We start from the raw sequence: 21,060 nt of genomic DNA, 5'->3' as shown, positions 1-21,060 counted from the left end.
AACACATGAGGAAAAATGTATTGTTTTATGAATTTATGTCCTAAACTAAACGAAATAAAAAACAAAATTTAAAAAAAAATGAAATAGTCCATGGGTCTCAACAGACACCCGAGTTCTAAAAAAACTCATTTTTGCTATTGTAACATGTAAAAGGTCATATATTTGACAAAGAAAGATAACTTGAACTGTATTAAATTGTGGTCCCAGAGAATAATTGTGACCAAGTTTTAAAACAATTAGATAAATTTCTTTTACATAAATTGATTCATAGTTTTTTCCTTCAAAGAGGTAAATGTGAGGACCCTGGGGCCATTGAATTCATAACCTAGGTAAAGTACTTCAAGTCCTCTCAGAATTCAGTGCTATCATATTATCAATCTTGAGAAGAAGATTTTTGGGATTTCAGTCAATCTGATCCCTTCTGGCCCCACCCCTAAGGCCCTTTTTTGGGGGGGGACCTTATAAATTCATAATTTTGGTTCAACTTTCGCAATGAAATATTTCTGAAAAAATTCTTTTAATTTGTTTTTAAGTATTTTTGAGAAATTGAAAAAGTAAAATGTTTGCCAAAAGATGGCAAACAGAGTACAACACACACAATGTCATTGCATAAGGTCACTTCAGATTTCAACTCTGGTGACCTAAAAAGTATATTGCTTACTTTTTGTTACTGCACTGCAGTGTTTACAAATGTCTAGAATAAAGAGTTAACTATCAGCCTAGGTTAAGCATTAAAAAATACAAGATTGTTCTAGTGTCCAAAAATGGGAACAAGATCTAGTGTCCAAAAATGGGAACAAGATCTGTTAATGTTGATATGTCCGATTTGGCCAGGTAGGAAATCATGTTTATTTGTTGGGTCTTGCCATGCGTGCAGATTTCTGCACAGCATTCCCACCGATGAACAGCGTCTTGGACTGCCTTTCTCGTTCAGTAAGTGCCTGTACGACCTTGTACAGTTCGTCAAGCCTCTCGTTTTGCTTCTTCAGTGCTTCCTGGTAAGCCTTATCATCTTTATTGGCCCGCTCCTGTTGCTGCAAAAGTAGTCGCTCAATTTCACGAGATAATGAGTCCACCCTCATTTTGAGATCCATCTTCTCCCGCTCTGCTCTTTCCAGCTCTATTATCAGATCCTCCTTCTCAGCAACCATTTGGTTAATTCGGTGTTGATCTGCAAGCTCATTGTCTTTCAAAGCACGGTTGTCTGATTCCAGTTCATCTACACGTTCTCTCAGATTCAGAATCTCGATATTTGACATTTCTAGTTCACTCTTCAACTGTGTGTTTTCCTTGTTTGTTGTCGAGAGTTTGGACCATCTTTCGTTCTCCTTGTCCCTCATCTGTGCATGAGTTTGTTGCAGCTGATCGTACTTCTGCTTCAGCTGATTATAAGCGTCAGAGGAGTTTCGCAGCTGCTCTACGCTGTCTTGTAAGGAAAACAAAGCCTTCTCATTCCTGTCAACCAGTTGCGCCTTTTGTTCTTCCCAGTCGCCACGAAAATTATTCAATTTTTCGTCCATTTTCCTCTCAATTTCTTGAGCAATTTTTCTCTCCATTGACAATTCTATTTCCATTCTCTCTTCGTGGCGACGTCTTTCGAATCCATCAAGGAGGTCATTTGTCACCTTGCCGCTGAATTCAGCAAACATCTGACCAATAGCTGTGGTCATCCTATCCATGTTCATGTGATTTACTCTTTCAGAAACTGGAGTTTGGACCCTTGCACTGCCATTGAATCCACTATCGTAATGTCCACCCGAAGCCTCCTTTATCACATGTGGGGACTGCTGTTGTTGTGGTTGTTGATGCTCTGCTGAATGTGTCCCCATCATCTTAGTCTACGACAGAGTAATAAGTTATAATTAACCAACAATCAATCACAAATTAAACAAGGCTACTTTTTCATGCTGGAGGCTTGTCATACTCACAGTCATATAAAACAGAATAAAAATAAAAAAATCAAATCGATTAAATTGAAAATGTGATGAAGTAAATTTGAATTTTGCATTTTGAATTTGAAAAAAATGTATAATATACTTTTGTCAGGAAACATTTCAGCTTTAAACAACTTAACGTGTAGTTGGTGTTTTGAAAAATGTATTTGTTATTTTTGGTGTGTATTACCACAGAAGCCTCTGATGACATGTGGAAGACACCATTTGTGGCATGGACTGTGTGTTCCCGTCTAGGTGCCATGCTGGTTGATGGACGTAGTTGTTGTGCCAGTGCGCTCTCCCTGACCATTGACGAAGATGCCCTCGCGTTAGGCCGACCTAAAGATAAGAAATAATTTCAAACAAGAGGTCTATGGGGCTTGTAACATTCACTTGGTTTGGTAAGGTTGCTTCATTTTAAACAAAGGAACGTTATCTTAAAGACTGATAACTACTTATCTGTTAGACCTGCCCCCTCTCTACAAAGGGGGTCTGTCATAAACTAAACCAAAGTCCCATTTACCCAACCATAGTTCTGACCTAATTCAAACAAAATACATTAAAACAGGAGAAGTATTTAAAAAAAATTACTACATTTCTCATACTGGGCCCTGCTTCACTGGCCTTAGGGAGGATGCTTGGTTGTCCCATTGTTTATACAAAATTAGAATTGCACCAAGGATGCTACTGATGAAATTGGGACAATATCCAGAATATTCCTTCATCATACAGAAAAAATTATTTTACTTGATTTCAAAGAATTTTCCTCTTTTGCTCCCAACATCTTTGGTGCCATGGTAAACACAAAATCAATTCTGCTTCACCAAAGGATGCTTCAGACCAATATTCTATCACCCCATCAGAAGAAGTATTATAGAGGATTTACTATATTTCCTCTATTTGACCCACCTCTCTGGCATTAGAATAGGGGTTGTCATACCAACTATTAATACAAAATTGATTATCTTCACCCAATGATGTGTCAGACCAAATTTAGATCATTTCATTTTTTCTTTTTTTTTTTTACTAAATTTGCCCCTTTTTGGGGGATCAGCCCTTCATTTGTACAGTCTTGACTCTCCATCTTGCCTGAATTTTTCCAGCCAAATATGAGTAATATCCAGTGGATAGTTCTAGAGAAGAAGTTGTTTATACCAATATAGTTACATTTCCCCTTTTGGAGCTGCTCCTCAGCCCAGTGGGAGTCAGTCCTATCATTTGTACAATTTTGAATCCCAACCACCTAAGGATGCTTCCTGTACCAGTCTAATAAGGATAAAGATTGCTTGACTGTTATGCATTTTCTTCATCAACTTGTGCCGTTCAAATATAATCAATCTCATCAAATCACGGTATAAAAGCAGTAGATAAGTTGAGCACATAGAAGTTTCATCGTAGGACAGTCTATTGTTTGTTATATTCTCAACTGATATTAAAATAATCCTAAAAAAAACATGAAACCACAACGGAATGTTGGAGAATAACAGAGAATATTTGCTTTAATATATGTAAGCCTGTCTTTGACAGGTTATCTGACTGAATCCCAGGCTGTAGCAATATGTCTTTATTAGGAAGCATTGAATTAAGTATCGGTTTATAAATTCCATAAACAGGACAAAAAATATCTGTTATAATTTGTACATTATCTTTACAAATCGTGAAAGTTGTTACCTTAAACATTATGTGTAATGCAACACAGAAATCACAACTTCAATACTAATTTTTAGACACATGCCATTTATAACTACTTTCGGATCTGAATGTTACATTTTTCAAATCCTTTGGTCAAAAAGTATCCAAGTATTTATGGATTGTAGTGAATTACAATACATTGAATTTTCGTGTCTTTGCCAAGTAGCCTCGACAATTTGTGCCAATCTAAACAATGGTAACAGTTACAATAGGTACAAATAGCAGCCAAAGATAACGACATCGAAGACGTCACCCTTTGTACGTATCTAGTTCTAAGGAATGAAATTCATGGTGTTATACACTTAACACTTTGGGTCACTGAAATTATTTCTAAAAATTGTCAGCTTTAATTTTTATGAATATTTCTTTCCACGACACTTCAATTGATTGTAAACTAAACTGTTAATATGTTGAGAACACATGCAACATGCTATGATCTGATCTGAACCACAATGAAATAACATGAGAATACAAATGTATTAAGATTAAACTGTTTAATACTTTATATTGTAAAGTGATACATATCTATATATGAGAATGCTTCTTTATGTTACAAAAAGTTCCATTTCACATCTAAACTACTTCCTTTTTCCATTATATCTTCATTGAGCGATCCCCAGTCGCTGTTCGGCCATTTTATTTTTACTGGGGCTGACCAAAATGACTTCCTACTGTTTTCCTGATTTGAAAATGTTAATTTGCTTCAATTTATTACCACAAAAGTAGACAAAGTGTAAAATAATGAGTGAAGTATAAATTTACATACAAAATCATGCAGCATGCAGTGATCACGCCAATGGAAAACTGATCGTAATTATAAATATTAATTATTTACCTGGGAAACCTGTTGTTGTGAAATAAAAAAAAAAATAAAACTGAATTTTAACATTGGACTTAATTATTGATAACATTGAACATATAACTTATCACAATATCGGATCCCATTAGATAAGGAATCAGTGTTAAGATAGCTTCTGAACTAATTTCTTATCCAATTAAAATTGGGTTCATTAGATACATAGAGACAATGAGATGTTAAATAATGGATTTCCAATATAGTATACACACCTGTATATACCTGGTGGAATTCCCGTGGATCTACTCCACTGATATATATAGATTACAGTAGAAAAAATGAAGACATAGTGGTAGGTGAACCCTACAGTAGTACTAGGTAAAAGGGTTTTTTTCAGGAAATACTCAGACCTGAAATATGATAATCATTGCTTTGTATGATAGACCTAGAATATAATTATCAATGTTTGGTAGGTCAGTTCTATAATGTGATATCAATGTTTGGTCAGTTCTATAATGTGATATCAATGTTTGGTCAGTTCTATAATGTGATATCAATGTTTGGTAGGTCAGTTCTATAATGTGATATCAATGTTTGGTAGGTCAGTTCTATAATGTGATATCAATGTTTGGTCAGTTCTATAATGTGATATCAGTGTTTGGTACATCAGTTCTATAATGTGATATCAATGTTTGGTCAGTTCTATAATGTGATATCAATGTTTGGTCAGTTCTATAATGTGATATCAATGTTTGGTCAGTTCTATAATGTGATATCAATGTTTGGTACATCAGTTCTATAATGTGATATCAATGTTTGGTCAGTTCTATAATGTGATATCAATGTTTGGTCAGTTCTATAATGTGATATCAATGTTTGGTCAGTTCTATAATGTGATATCAATGTTTGGTCAGTTCTATAATGTGATATCAATGTTTGGTCAGTTCTATAATGTGATATCAATGTTTGGTCAGTTCTATAATGTGATATCAATGTTTGGTAGGTCAGTTCTATAATGTGATATCAATGTTTGGTCAGTTCTATAATGTGATATCAATGTTTGGTCAGTTCTATAATGTGATATCAATGTTTGGTCAGTTCTATAATGTGATATCAATGTTTGGTAGGTCAGTTCTATAATGTGATATCAATGTTTGGTCAGTTCTATAATGTGATATCAGTGTTTGGTACATCAGTTCTATAATGTGATATCAATGTTTGGTCAGTTCTATAATGTGATATCAATGTTTGGTCAGTTCTATAATGTGATATCAATGTTTGGTCAGTTCTATAATGTGATATCAATGTTTGGTCAGTTCTATAATGTGATATCAATGTTTGGTACATCAGTTCTATAATGTGATATCAATGTTTGGTCAGTTCTATAATGTGATATCAATGTTTGGTCAGTTCTATAATGTGATATCAATGTTTGGTCAGTTCTATAATGTGATATCAATGTTTGGTAGGTCAGTTCTATAATGTGATATCAATGTTTGGTCAGTTCTATAATGTGATATCAATGTTTGGTCAGTTCTATAATGTGATATCAATGTTTGGTCAGTTCTATAATGTGATATCAATGTTTGGTAGGTCAGTTATATAATGTGATATCAGTGTTTGGTACATCAGTTCTATAATGTGATATCAATGTTTGGTCAGTTCTATAATGTGATATCAATGTTTGGTCAGTTCTATAATGTGATATCAATGTTTGGTAGGTCAGTTCTTTAATGTGATATCAATGTTTGGTAGGTCAGTTCTATAATGTGATATCAATGTTTGGTCAGTTCTATAATGTGATATCAATGTTTGGTCAGTTCTATAATGTGATATCAATGTTTGGTCAGTTCTATAATGTGATATCAATGTTTGGTCAGTTCTATAATGTGATATCAATGTTTGGTACATCAGTTCTATAATGTGATATCAATGTTTGGTCAGTTCTATAATGTGATATCAATGTTTGGTCAGTTCTATAATGTGATATCAATGTTTGGTCAGTTCTATAATGTGATATCAATGTTTGGTCAGTTCTATAATGTGATATCAATGTTTGGTCAGTTCTATAATGTGATATCAATGTTTGGTAGGTCAGTTCTATAATGTGATATCAATGTTTGGTGATATCAATGTTTGGTCAGTTCTATAATGTGATATCAATGTTTGGTCAGTTGATATCAATGTTTGGTCAGTTCTATAATGTGATATCAATGTTTGGTCAGTTCTATAATGTGATATCAATGTTTGGTCAGTTCTATAATGTGATATCAATGTTTGGTAGGTCAGTTCTATAATGTGATATCAATGTTTGGTAGGTCAGTTCTATAATGTGATATCAATGTTTGGTCAGTTCTATAATGTGATATCAATGTTTGGTCAGTTCTATAATGTGATATCAATGTTTGGTCAGTTCTATAATGTGATATCAATGTTTGGTCAGTTCTATAATGTGATATCAATGTTTGGTCAGTTCTATAATGTGATATCAATGTTTGGTCAGTTCTATAATGTGATATCAATGTTTGGTAGGTCAGTTCTATAATGTGATATCAATGTTTGGTCAGTTCTATAATGTGATATCAATGTTTGGTCAGTTCTATAATGTGATATCAATGTTTGGTAGTTCTATAATGTGATATCAATGTTCTATAATGTGATATCAATGTTTGGTAGGTCAGTTCTATAATGTGATATCAATGTTTGGTCAGTTCTATAATGTGATATCAATGTTTGGTCAGTTCTATAATGTGATATCAATGTTTGGTCAGTTCTATAATGTGATATCAATGTTTGGTAGTTCTATAATGTGATATCAATGTTTGGTAGGTCAGTTCTATAATGTGATATCAATGTTTGGTCAGTTCTATAATGTGATATCAATGTTTGGTAGGTCAGTTCTATAATGTGATATCAATGTTTGGTAGGTCAGTTCTATAATGTGATATCAATGTTTGGTCAGTTCTATAATGTGATATCAATGTTTGGTCAGTTCTATAATGTGATATCAATGTTTGGTTTGTCAGTTCTATAATGTGATATCAATGTTTGGTCAGTTCTATAATGTGATATCAATGTTTGGTCAGTTCTATAATGTTATATCAGTGTTTGGTTTGTCAGTTCTATAATGTTTAAAAATGATACATTCTGTATTTCACATCAACTGAAATAAACTGTTGGTGTGATGTGAGATTGTGTTACATGAAAACTAATTTCAATATGATAAAATGGTAACTAAATCATTTAAATGGGAGAAATGATGACATTTTGAGTGATTTTACAAAAATATCTTACATCATATATTAGTATAAGTTTACAATAAATACCTGTAATATCTTTCAAAATTATATCAAATTATGGTCTTACTTGAACGTTGCACACTACACATTTAAATATTTACAACATTTTAATAATTACGCTGTCAATTTGGGATACAATCCTGACAATTGTACAGAAGGAGGAATTTTGAAAATTTGCTCCTTCTCCCCTATTTGTCTGAATGTTCAATGTTAAAATATGATTACACTTTATAAATATTTATACACTTTATAATATATTCAAGGCAATATTCAAATTACTGGTACACATTACGTGTGTGTAATACACAAATTAAGGTCCTTTGATTTCAGTCAGTATGATATGTGTTACATTGACCTGACAGAAAAATATTGACAGAATGGAAAAGGTCTTTAATTGATAAATTATATATCGCCTTATAAGGTTATAACATATTGCTATATAAAACAATAAATAATCATTTAATCCATAACTTTAATATCCTGACTGAAATGAACTGTTCTATGCCCAGTAATGCTGGCATATCCACAGGAAAATCGATGTAAATAAAGAAAAAGTGAAAGTTTAATATTATTGACTCAACTCAAATACATACCATCCTTGCAAAGTTTTTCCACAATATTGAAGAATCGTTCTTCCTCCAGACTCTGTATGAAGGCTGTGAAGGCATGAGGTTCAGTTGAAGCCAGAAGTAACTGGATAAACTCATTGAACTTCTTATGGGGTGTTGGTGGGTTCACTTTGTCTATTCGTTCACGTTCATCAAATGTGATCACATTCTTGTCCACTAGATGGTCAAGAATCGGGTCTAGGTAACCCAACCTCTCTTTTAGGAAAGTGATGTTTGAAGTAATCCTTTTTTTCTGTTCTTTATCCATCTTTTGTTTTTAAATTTTATATCCTCTTTTTTTTTAAGGTATGATATTTATCTAACAGTAATAAGTACACCATAAACGCTCCACACTACCTATACCTGGTGTTTAAATATTTCACCTTGAATGACTTTAGACAGGTATACCTGCCTTGTTTTAAAGAGTACTCATTACCTGTGGTCTATTAAAACCTATACACAAATATTAAAACAATAGTAATATGGTATGCTCTATTGAGCTTTGATCAGTGACTGATACAAAGTCTCCACAGACTTGAAACAAAACAACAAAGAAACAGTCATTTAAAGGTAACGTTCATGTCATTTTGGATACTTGCCTAAACCAGTGTGTTACCTTAAAAACAATAGGCACATGGGGCCTGCATTGTTCACATGGCTAGTTCAGCTTTCCACTACAAAATTAAGTCATCGACAATATTCTTAAATGAAAGAAGGATTTTTAAGAACTTATTGCACCACAAAACACTGAGCTTTGGGGTACCATACTCCTGGCTTATACAAAATTTGGTTCTTTTCAATCAGATATGTTTCAGACCAAATTAGGACATAACCAAGGCATTCCAACAAATCAGAAGGATTTTAGAAAATTTTTTCTATTTCCCTATTGGGAATTTTTTCTATCTCCCATTTTGAGCCTCGCCCCTCATATCCTAGGGGGCCACAAAGACCCACCGTTTACATAAAACTATTCATCTTCACCCAAGGATGCTTTGGATCAAATTGGGAAAGAATCATCAAACTCTTACAGAGGAAGGATTTTATAGAATTTTTTTTATCTCCCCTTTAATGGTCATACCCCTCCCATCCTAGGAGGGTAAGACTCACCGTTACACAAAATTGATTTCTCTTCAACCAGGAATGGTTTCAAACTAAATTGGAACAGAACCCTGTAATTCCTATGGAAAAAGAAAGATTATCAATAATTTTCTGAAAAAAGAAAAATCCTCTACTGTGCCCTGTCCCTCCTACCCAATGGGCCCAGAGCAATTGATTTATCTCCCTTCATCGATGGAATCTTCTTGGCTAAATTGGGACGTTTTCACAGAAAAAGCATTTTTAAAAATTTGCTCTTTTCCCATCTATTGGGCCCCACTCACCCTACCAAGGGGCCAAGACCAATCATACACACAAAATTTATCCCTTCCATCCAAGAATGCTTCAAACCAAATGGTGACAGAATCCTGGCATTCATACAGAAGGATTTTGAAGAATTTTCTCTATATCTCCTATCGGGCCCATCCTCTGGGCATAGAGGGGGTCAGGCCCACTGTTTATATAAAATTGATTCTCCTTCACCTAAGTATGCTTCAGACCAATGGGACAGAATACATGCATCCCTACAGATAGCACTTCCCCTATGACTTTAGAGGGTCAGACCTTCAATTAATAAAAAGTTGAATCCCTTTAATCCAAAGATATTTGGACAGAATTCCTACATCCTTACAAAAGAAAATTGATGTTCAATTTCCCAAACAGAGCTCCAACCTTCCTGCCTAGATGACTGTTTCCTTGAAACCCTTGACACCCGAGCATGGCTTCAGACTAAATTTGGGTAAAATTCAAACATTCCTACAGGAGGAGTAGGATTTTCTCTGTTTCACCCTAATGGGCCCTGCCCTTCCCACCCCAGTGGGCAGAAACCTACCATTTATACAACTTTTGTTTTAGCTTCATGCAAGGATGCCTCTGACCAAATTTTGTGAAAATATATCTACATGTAATTGTTCATGACTGGTAGTAATTTGTGGAAAAGGCCGATATAAGAACGACAGCCCTTTGGGACAGGTAAGCTAAAAATGATACTGTTTATTGATATCTGTAAATCAATTCAGGAATATCAATAATTAATTTACATATAACCATAAATATGTCTTTATATCCATAGATAATTCTCATGTCCACAACGCAGTTTACATTCATGAATATCAACAAGTTAGTCTAGTTGCATTGCTAACAAATAACCCAAACAAGGATATCATTGTAACAAAATTTATTCTTGGTTTAGAATGGTTGACAACATCATTATAACCAGAAATTTTTTTGTTTTGCTCTATGAAACATATAATGTAAACAACCTTATTTAACGACATTTGAAATGTGATATCTTTCTATTGTATAACACCTGCTCTGAGAAATCAACCACATATAAAGACCGACTAAAGTACAGTGCAAATTTGCTAAAATATTCTACACGAGGTATTTATTGCTTTGAAAAAATTGAAATCTTAATATGACTGAAAGACATTTTTTAAAACGAGTTGATAGCTTCTGCAGTTTTTAAGTGAAGAAAACACTATCAAAAGCACTATGAGTAAAAACCAAGCTTCATGTCACATTTAATTCCATTTTTGCACATGAAGAATGGAACATGCATATCAGTAAAATATCAGGCATCAAATTTCCCCATTTTTGTTATTTTTGTGTTAAGGTCATGACTGTCCCTCAATAAATGCACCTGGTAATTAACCTTGTCTGATAGAAAAGAATCCTTATAACACAACCAGTAGAAAAATTGAGTGTGACATTTCCATAACTAGACGGTCTCCTTCATCAGTGCTAGTACGTTTCATACTTCTGTAGTCACTGACATGTCACACTCTAATCATCTACTTGTGTTATAAAAACCTTAATTCTATTGACATAACCACCCAAAGAAAATGTTCTGAATTAACCTTGTCTGATGATCAATGTCCTCCACTGATCACACTTGGTATTGATCTTGTTTGACTATGATCCTCCACTGATCACACTTGGTATTGATCTTGTTTGACTATGATCCTCCACTGATCACACTTGGTATTGATCTTGTTTGACTATGATCCTCCACTGATCACACTTGGTATTGATCTTGTTTGATCCTCCACTGATCACACTTGGTATTGATCTTGTTTGATCCTCCACTGATCACACTTGGTATTGATCTTGTTTGATCCTCCACTGATCACACTTGGTATTGATCTTGTTTGACTATGATCCTCCACTGATCACACTTGGTATTGATCTTGTTTGATCCTCCACTGATCACACTTGGTATTGATCTTGTTTGACCATGATCCTCCACTGATCACACTTGGTATTGATCTTGTTTGATCCTCCACTGATCACACTTGGTATTGATCTTGTTTGATCCTCCACTGATCACACTTGGTATTGATCTTGTTTGACCATGATCCTCTACTGATCACACATGGTATTGATCTTGTTTGCTCCTCCACTGATCACACTTGGTATTGATCTTGTTTGACTATGATCCTCCACTGATCACACCTGGTATTGATCTTGTTTGATCCTCCACTGATCACACTTGGTATTGATCTTGTTTGACTATGATCCTCCACTGATCACACTTGGTATTGATCTTGTTTGATCCTCCACTGATCACACTTGGTATTGATCTTGTTTGATCCTCCACTGATCACACTTGGTATTGATCTTGTTTGACTATGATCCTCCACTGATCACACCTGGTATTGATCTTGTTTGATCCTCCACTGATCACACCTGGTATTGATCTTGTTTGATCCTCCACTGAACACACTTGGTATTGATCTTGTTTGACTATGATCCTCCACTGATCACACTTGGTATTGATCTTGTTTGATCCTCCGCTGATCACACTTGGTATTGATCTTGTTTGATCCTTCACTGATCACACTTGGTATTGATCTTGTTTGATCCTCCACTGATCACACTTGGTATTGATCTTGTTTGATCCTCCACTGATCACACTTGGTATTGATCTTGTTTAACTATGATCCTCCACTGATCACACCTGGTATTGATCTTGTTTGATCCTCCACTGATCACACCTGGTATTGATCTTGTTTGATCCTCCACTGAACACACTTGGTATTGATCTTGTTTGACCCTCCACTGAACACACTTGGTATTGATCTTGTTTGACCCTCCACTGATCACACTTGGTATTGATCTTGTTTGACCATGATCCTCTACTGATCACACATGGTATTGATCTTGTTTGATCCTCCACTGATCACACTTGGTATTGATCTTGTTTGATCATGATCCTCCACTGATCACACTAGGTATTGATCTTGTTTGATCCTCCACTGATCACACTTGGTATTGATCTTGTTTGATCCTCCACTGATCACACTGATCACACCTGGTATTGATCTTGTTTGATCATGATTCCCAACTGAACACACTTGGTATTGATCTTGTTTGATCCTTCACTGATCACACTTGGTATTGATCTTGTTTGATCCTCCACTGATCACACTTGGTATTGATCTTGTTTGATCCTTCACTGATCACACTTGGTATTGATCTTGTTTGATCCTTCACTGATCACACTTGGTATTGATCTTGTTTGATCCTCCACTGATCACACCTGGTATTGATCTTGTTTGATCATGATTCCCAACTGAACACACTTGGTATTGATCTTGTTTGATCCTCCACTGATCACACTTGGTATTGATCTTGTTTGACCATGATCCTCCACTGATCACACTTGGTATTGATCTTGTTTGATCCTCCACTGAACACACTTGGTATTGATCTTGTTTTATCATGATCCTCCACTGATCACACCTGGTATTGATCTTGTTTGATCATGATTCCCAACTGAACACACTTGGTATTGATCTTCTTTGATCCTTCACTGATCACACTTGGTATTGATCTTGTTTGATCCTTCACTGATCACACTTGGTATTGATCTTGTTTGATCCTCCACTGATCACACCTGGTATTGATCTTGTTTGATCATGATTCCCAACTGAACACACTTGGTATTGATCTTGTTTGATCCTTCACTGATCACACATGGTATTGATCTTGTTTGATCCTCCACTGATCACACTTGGTATTGATCTTGTTTGATCCTCCACTGATCACACTTGGTATTGATCTTGTTTGACCATGATCCTCCACTGATCACAAAGACACAGTCATCACCTATTTGACACTTTATCTATATCTCATTCTACTGTTTTGCATTGATATTATATTCTTATTAGTATTTATATTGCTTTTAAATCTTCCACAGCCTTTTAGTCAGAGTTATCTGCCCTTAAAACATTTGACTGCAGGACTCATTATCACTGTCTCCTTTTGTTTCATCACTTCCTGCCTCACTCTGGTTATCCATTTCCTGTAATGAAGATGTTTGAAATTCAAGTGTAAGATCACTTGTACTTTGGGCAGGTAGGCTCAAAATTTTGTCAACAGTAAATTGAAAAAATAAAACCTAAATTCTTTACCTTTTGTTTCCATGGTAACCTGTAGAGAAAATATCATCAAGAGACTAATGGGACCTGTTGTTATTCACTATCATGTTGTTACGTTTTCCCAAACTTTTAGGAATTTGAAAGCCTCAAGCTAAATTTTGACAAAATACCTTCATTCAAGCAGAGTTAAAAAATTCCAAACTTTTACCTCTGTTTTTTATTTTGGGCCCTGTCCTCTGTAGGCCATTGATTTACATAAAACTGAGTTCCCTTTAACCAAGGCTACTTCCATAGCAACAAATGAACATGAATTTCAAACTTTACGTCTATCTTCTCTATCTGGCCAATTTGGATGCCTCAGGCTAAGTTTGATCAGTCGCCACCCACTGCTTATACAAATTGTATTCTTCTTCACCACATTGGAACAGAATCCTTCAATTCCTATACATATGAAGGTGTTTAAAGTATTGGTTACATTGTCTCTATTGAACCCTGCCCTTTTGGCCAGAGGGGTCAGACCCACCAGTTATACAAAACTGATTGTTCTTCAGTTAAGGATCCTTCAGTTGCACGATTTTTCGAAATGCAGCCTACAAAAGCTTACAAACACAGGGCTTTGTATGCCTGATGGCTATTTTACAGGGTAACAAAGACATATAAAATATTAAAGAAATCTTCCAAATAGCAAAAGCCAGGATGTGGACACTAGCCTCATATGTGTAGTGTTAAATGAAAAATATATAAAGTGAATGGTCGAAAAAAAAACACAGTTAAACCCCACCCTCTTATCATGTCTGGTGCATTACAATGTATGATGTGACATTTGCAACCACAAATTAACATTCCTGGCTGATTTAGTTGATCAAATAATAGTCCCCTACAGGCTTGATGGTGACAATGGAATGGATCTGTATGTTGACTAGGACCTACCACATCACTTTCTTCATCGGGAACAGATTCCTCTTCATCACTTTCATCTTCCTTTTCCTCTTCCACAACTGATGTCTGGGACATTATTTCTTCACCCTGTTATTGGACCATAAACATACATCATGTAGTAACACATTAAAAAGGCCTGAAGAGTTTGGTTCTTGTGGCATTCATTCGGTCAACTGACTGTAGGTGGTCAAGGAACCATTTAACACTATCATGGGGTACACTATAAAGGTTGAGTGACCTGATATAATGTTCAGGTACACTATAAAGGTGGAGTGACTTACCTTAAGATCCCTGTTTTTGAGGTTGCCAAGCCAGAATGCCTCCAAGCACTTGTTGACTGTGAGCATGACTTTGACTCTGTACACAAATGTCTCCAGACTTTTCTTCAAAAATGGCACCTGATTGGTCAGTGCTAGGTCTCTCAATATCTGTAAGGTATCATACATACCAACATTTAGCAATGCTGTCAAAAATGTTTGTCAGACTGCTTCATTTAACAAATCCTGTGTTTTTGCTAGTAAATTATCTTCCATATTGCCATGCCATACAGGATATATGCCATAAGTATCATTACACATGCTTCTTATTAACTCAGCTATGCCAAAATTCAGTTTCGCAGTAAAGGCAAACAAGAGGCACAATGGGCCCGACTCACTGACCTTTTCTACAGCTTACACATGTGGTAAAGTGTGCACTGACTTTGGATTATCGCACGTGTGTTGGAGTGTGTATACTGACCTTTGAGTGACCACACATATGGTGGAGTGCACGTGTACTAAGCTGTAGGTTTTTGAGCAAACTTTGAATATCTTCTCTATGTGACCGAAACAAGCTGTCCAACAGTGGCATTCCTTGTCGCAAGAATATGTCCAGGAACTGGCGACCACACTGCAAAAACATTATCAAGAGTGAATCAATATCACAAGGTTCTTTCTATGATCTTTTATTGTTAAGATATTGATGACTAAGCATGGAAAATATATGCAGCATGACACATGCTTTAGATATACACAAATCTACTTAAGTTAGCTAAAAATGATATGATTTCGATCATACCTTCAGAGCTGTTCCCAGATTCATCCTTCCATCAAAAGCCTGAAATGAAAACATAGCTCAATGTTATCAAATCCATAAAAATTACAAAACCATTCAAAAGAAATCAGTTTAACATATCCAGTGGAGTTGAAAAAAAAGTGATAAAAGATACAAAGATTCAAAATGTGCATATTATTAATGTATACATATTGAAAACCTGTGTTCAAATTTAGACAAAAATCTTTGTACCCACCATTTTTTTTATACTCATTTGGGTTTGTAAAGAAGTACTTTTCTTTTCCTTCCTTTGTTTTTGCTCTCAATTATATAGAAAATTTGAAAACTCCTCTTAAGAAAGTCGAATCCATCATGGTTGCATATCGGCAATCCATTAATAAAACAAAATTTTTCCCTTTTTCCCATAGATACATTCATCTTAACAGAAGGTCGTAGTTATTCCTCTGTTTCTTCTATTGTACCCCAATGTTATGCTCCCAAGGGGAGTCAGGCCAATTGGTTATACAATATTGAGTTCATTTTTACCCAGGGATGCTCCAGACCAAATTTGGATAATATTTTGTCATTCCTTCAGAGGAAGAAGAATTTTGGCCAGGTTTGCTAATGAAACTCTGGAGATAAATATTACAAACATGGCAGCATAATATTTTGTTACTCTTACCTTGATAAGGTTCACCAGTATGTGTAATATACGAACTGTTTGATTCCATCTCAACAGGCAGTCTAGCTTCATCTGGTAAAGATACAATCACAGGAATTAGTAAAGAGAGGAGAGCAATGGAAGACCTGATAGACAAAATACATTAAATCACATAAATTAATTGACTTCAGTAAATAGCTACATTTTGTGTACTTTTTTTCCTACAATCATTTTACCAGCACATCACAATATTTTACATCATAGTGTACATGAGATTTCAGAGAAAAAAGTTGTGTCGACTGATTACAGATGAAGTTGCCAGTGTTGTTATTGAAATGTCACTTTTCAAGCCTCTGCTGGTTGTGTTGAAGCATTTCTATTCTACTGACATTACTGACCTAATGTTTCCAAAATATCTTAATAGGGAGGACATACTGATACAGAATTACAGCTTAAATTTCACTCTATTTTACAGGGAGACAAATCTACCTTTCTGGTCTCATTCTATTTTACAGGGAGACAACTCTACCTTTCTGGTCTTATTCTATTTTACAGGGGGACAAATCTACCTTTCTGGTCTCACTCTTTTTTACAGGGAGACAACTCTACCTTTCTGGTCCCACTCTATTTTACAGAAAGACAACTCTACCTTTCTGGTGTCACTTTATCTTACAGAAAGACAACTCTACCTTTCTGGTCTCACTCTATTTTACAGGGAGACAACTCTACCTTTCTGGTCTTATTCTATTTTACAGGGAAACAAATCTACTTCTCTGTTTATTACAAGGAGACAACTTTACCTCTCTAGTGTCACTTTGTTTTACAGGTGTGATTATTTTGAGGCATCCAATCAATTCATTGAACATTATCCTGTAGAACACTGAGAATGAGTGTTTAGTCAGTGTAGGATACAAGTCAGAGCTGCCATTCTTGTCCATCTCCAGTAACTCTGTTATTCCCTTGGTCACTATGGTTTCTACACATGACAAAGAGTCCTCAGAATAACTGAGGTAGGTCCTGAAAGGAAAGAAGAATTCTGAAGACCTGCAGACATATACATTTAAGCAATAAACTGAAAAGACAGCAATAGGCCTTGGTGGATAGTTGACTTTAAAGATCCGATATATGATATAGGCCTGATGGGCCTGAATTGCTCACCTGTTCTACAGTTATAAAAAGAAGATTTTGTCAGTTCATAAAGTTAATTACATGCTACTTCGCAAATGCCATGACCAAGGTCCTATTGCTTGTTTTCAGAAGAACTTTTAAGTTCACAACACATCTGGCCCTGCCAAAACACCTGTGACTGTGAAAGTTGTTTAGAGTTGTTCATTTAAATAAAGATAGCCCTTCATACAATTATGTTGTGGAAACATTATCAATAGCCTTGACCTTTTGGTTATCCAGAAGAAGCTTTTCAAAGATTTTATCACATCTGACCCCTGTAGCATTGAAAGCGGGTGAAGGTCATTCATCTGAACAAATTTGGTAGGAATGGATCCTAGCATGCTAACTACAGGTCAATATTATTATGCATGAGCGTAGCCTCTTGGCAGATGAGAAAAGTTGACTCCTAAAGACAAACAGATGGGTGATGGACACCAAGGCATGGCATAAGCAAGTGAGTTAATAACCTGATTTAGGACGCTAATCTGAGGTTTTTGTCTCCTCACCTGGCAATACAAGTCCATTTTAAACACACATTTGCTATTGTTTTATAGGAAACTTGTAGGCCTGGGAAGTTCTGTCTTAATACAAATTACATCAGGAGAAAACAATGTTAACATGATTTTCCAGACAGTGGGCATTGTGCTATAGAAACCATTGGGAACCTGCATATGAAATTTTAGAAAGATTAATTATTTTTCAGCAAGACATTGTTAAAAAGCTTTCAAAATCCCACATACTGGTAACCAAAATCCAGGATGAATGGACAGACACAAGACAAACAGCTCACCTTACCTAATAACAAAACTTGTTAAGGACAGATGAACAGACACAAGATGAACAGACACAAGATACACAGCTCATCTTACCTAAGTACAAACTGTAGGTTCTCATTATATTTAGCTCCCTTCTCCCTCTCACCATCAGTTCCAATCCATTCCCGCTTTAGGAACTCCTCCGATATTGTCGCTGTCAACATTAAACACAAAAACTGTTTGCATCACATATAAATAATTATGAAAGAGGGTTCAATACCTTATAATCCCAAAACTTGTCTCTATGATAATATGATGATTTTTCTTTTCTACCACCATATATGGGTGTTATTCAACTCAATTCAAAGACATCAATTAATAATTACAACCATCATATAAATAAACTTTTAATCAATACTTTGAAAACGTTTTGATTGGCTGGCAAACACGTAATAAGAAATTGATGATTGTTTTTCTTATAATTTCATTTTACCTGGATTTATATCAATTCATGGCTTTTAAAATAATAAACCTATTTTTTCAGAACATTTTCTTCAGGTTTGTAATGTCAATGGAATAGTAGTTCTTATAACACAGCAAGTAAAAGATTAGAGTGAGACTTTTCAATGACTACACGGTCACCTCTATCAGACAAATGACCAGTATTAAGCAAACTAACAATGTTGTACATAGTGTACGAGATAGTAAGGAATCGACTAACTATTTCGGCTGTGGTAAAGAGATAATAAAATAGAAAGTACACAAGATGGTTACAATGTACTGTAGTCAATTTGGCTCTGCTGTTTATACAACAGATATGTATGACAATCTGACAGCTTTATCACTGATGTATAACAAGATAACATAAAGTGTGATATTATTCCCAGCGCTTCACTGTTTTGAAAAGACAGACTATTGTATATACATGTTATATTACAATTCCACCATGTAGATCATCTTTTACTACTATATGGGTTGGCATTGCTCATAAATAAAATGATTACATAACCAATAATCTTTGTTATATAGTTCATTGTGAGATATATATATATACCGTATGTATAAATATGAAGGTTGTTTTATAAAATTGGACAAGAGGTCCACATGGCCTGTATTGCTCACTTGGATTTGCTTTACCCATGATGAGGAAAAGGATTTTCTCGTTTTGGGCCTCACCCTTACCAAATGTGGACAAAATCAGCAAAAGGAATTCCAATAATTTGCTATTTATTCCCTAAAGGGCCCCGCCCCTCCCACCCCAGGGAACCTATACCAACCATTTATAACAAAAATTGATTACCATTCATGCAAGGATGCTTCAGACAAAATTAGGACAGAATCCTGGCATTCCCAGAGAAAATGAAGGATTAGAAATAACTTACTCTATTTCCCATATTGGGCCCTATCCCTCCCGCCCTGGGCCCCATCCCTCCTGTCCAGGGAAGGCGCGTGATCCACTGTATTGATACCCCTTCACCAAAACATGCTTCTGACCAAATTGGGATAAAATTCTGTCATTCCTTCAGAATAAGGATTTTAAATGATTGCACTATTTCCCATATTGGGCCTCCAGCCCCAGGAGCAGAGACCAAACCAATCATATAAAATAGATAGTTAGATACTAATAGATAGTTAGCTTTGACAACTGTATATAACTTAGACTCACCTATTTTGGAATGAAGGTCATCAGTGACAACTTTGTCCCCAAGTGTGAGCAGGACTCTGAGTAAAGTCACTGAAGTGGTCAAGTTTGGCACTGTACTTGCAAAATTTGCAATGTACTGGTAGGAGGTTCTGGAATGTAATTCAGTGAATAAATGTACATTAATGACAAACAATATTTGTGAATATTTTCTTCCAGTTATCTCTACATTTGAATTGCTTTATGTTCAAACTATGAGTATTTTTTAAGTAAATCAAATGGTATAGTACATTTTTGTACTATATTTTTGTGTTTACATGAAAACCATGACAACTATTAATATTTGTACCAGAAACACCTGAGGGATGTTGGCGCCTGCCATCAATTATCTTTCCTTGTTCTTTAAAGTTTGATTTGTCTCCTTCTTTTCTCTGCTTTGCTTTTGACTATATGAAATTCTAAAATTCATCTAAGAAATTAAAAATTAAAAAAAAATTTTAACTGCCAAGATGGTTGCCTATCAGCTGTAACAACCCTTGTATATAAACTACCTACCTGACAAGTTCTTTAAGCCCTATCTGGGCTGCTGTAACAACCCTTGTATATAAACTACCCACCTGACAATTTCTTTAAGCCCTATCTGGGATGCTGTAACAACCCTTGTATATAAACTACCCACATGACAAGCTCTTTAAGCCCTATCTGGGATGCTGTAACAAGCCTTGTATATAAACTACCCACCTGACAAGCTCTTTAAGCCCTATCTGGGATGCTGTAACAAGCCTTGTATATAAACTACCCACATGACAAGCTCTTTAAGCCCTATCTGGGATGCTGTAACAAGCCTTGTATATAAACTACCCACCTGACAAGCTCTTTAAGCCCTATCTGGGATGCTGTAACAAGCCTTGTATATAAACTACCCACCTGACAAGATCTTTAAGCCCTATCTGGGATGCTGTAACAAGCCTTGTATATAAACTACCTACCTGACACGCTCTTTAAGCCCTATCTGGGATGCTGTAACAAGTCTTGTATATAAACTACCCACCTGACAA

At 35.4% G+C, this 21,060-nt stretch overlaps 2 protein-coding genes across 2 annotated transcripts in view; both read right to left on the bottom strand.

Annotated features, from left to right (window-relative positions):
* Positions 1–848: 848 nt before the first annotated feature.
* On the bottom strand, positions 849–8,597 carry LOC132558468 (interaptin-like). The gene is made up of 3 exons (XM_060223047.1): positions 8,315–8,597; positions 2,125–2,273; positions 849–1,838 (listed from the first exon to the last, which is right to left on the bottom strand). Exons 1-3 carry the CDS (start codon positions 8,595–8,597, stop codon positions 849–851), a joined length of 1,422 nt encoding a protein of 473 aa, XP_060079030.1.
* A 5,052-nt stretch (positions 8,598–13,649) lies between these two features.
* The window catches only part of LOC132558457 (Fanconi anemia group D2 protein-like), a 37,590-nt gene continuing 30,179 nt past the window's right edge, over positions 13,650–21,060 (bottom strand). Inside the window, exons 32-40 of the mRNA XM_060223033.1 lie at positions 20,027–20,154; positions 18,475–18,574; positions 17,239–17,455; positions 16,460–16,531; positions 15,802–15,840; positions 15,484–15,633; positions 15,027–15,173; positions 14,737–14,832; positions 13,650–13,730 (exon numbers count right to left, since the gene is read on the bottom strand). Of these exons, the coding sequence (XP_060079016.1) occupies positions 13,650–13,730; positions 14,737–14,832; positions 15,027–15,173; positions 15,484–15,633; positions 15,802–15,840; positions 16,460–16,531; positions 17,239–17,455; positions 18,475–18,574; positions 20,027–20,154 (1,030 nt within the window). The remainder of the gene's footprint in view (positions 13,731–14,736; positions 14,833–15,026; positions 15,174–15,483; positions 15,634–15,801; positions 15,841–16,459; positions 16,532–17,238; positions 17,456–18,474; positions 18,575–20,026; positions 20,155–21,060) is intronic.

Source organism: Ylistrum balloti, unplaced genomic scaffold, assembly GCF_031769215.1.
Source record: "Ylistrum balloti isolate Yb309-2 unplaced genomic scaffold, AGI_CSIRO_Ybal_v1 Utg370790, whole genome shotgun sequence".
NCBI lineage: Eukaryota > Metazoa > Mollusca > Bivalvia > Pectinida > Pectinidae > Ylistrum > Ylistrum balloti.
The sequence above is the reverse complement of the archived record's forward strand: the minus strand, read 5'-3'. Positions and strand labels throughout refer to the sequence as shown.

Coding starts and splice junctions, on each gene's coding strand:
- LOC132558468 (XM_060223047.1), bottom strand. CDS start 8,597: ATGGATAAAGAACAGAAAAAAAGGATTACTTCAAACATCACTTTCCTA. Junction 2,274..8,314: donor GGAAAAACTTTGCAAGGATG/GTATGTATTTGA, acceptor TCTTATCTTTAG/GTCGGCCTAACGCGAGGGCA. Junction 1,839..2,124: donor TGTCATCAGAGGCTTCTGTG/GTAATACACACC, acceptor ACTCTGTCGTAG/ACTAAGATGATGGGGACACA.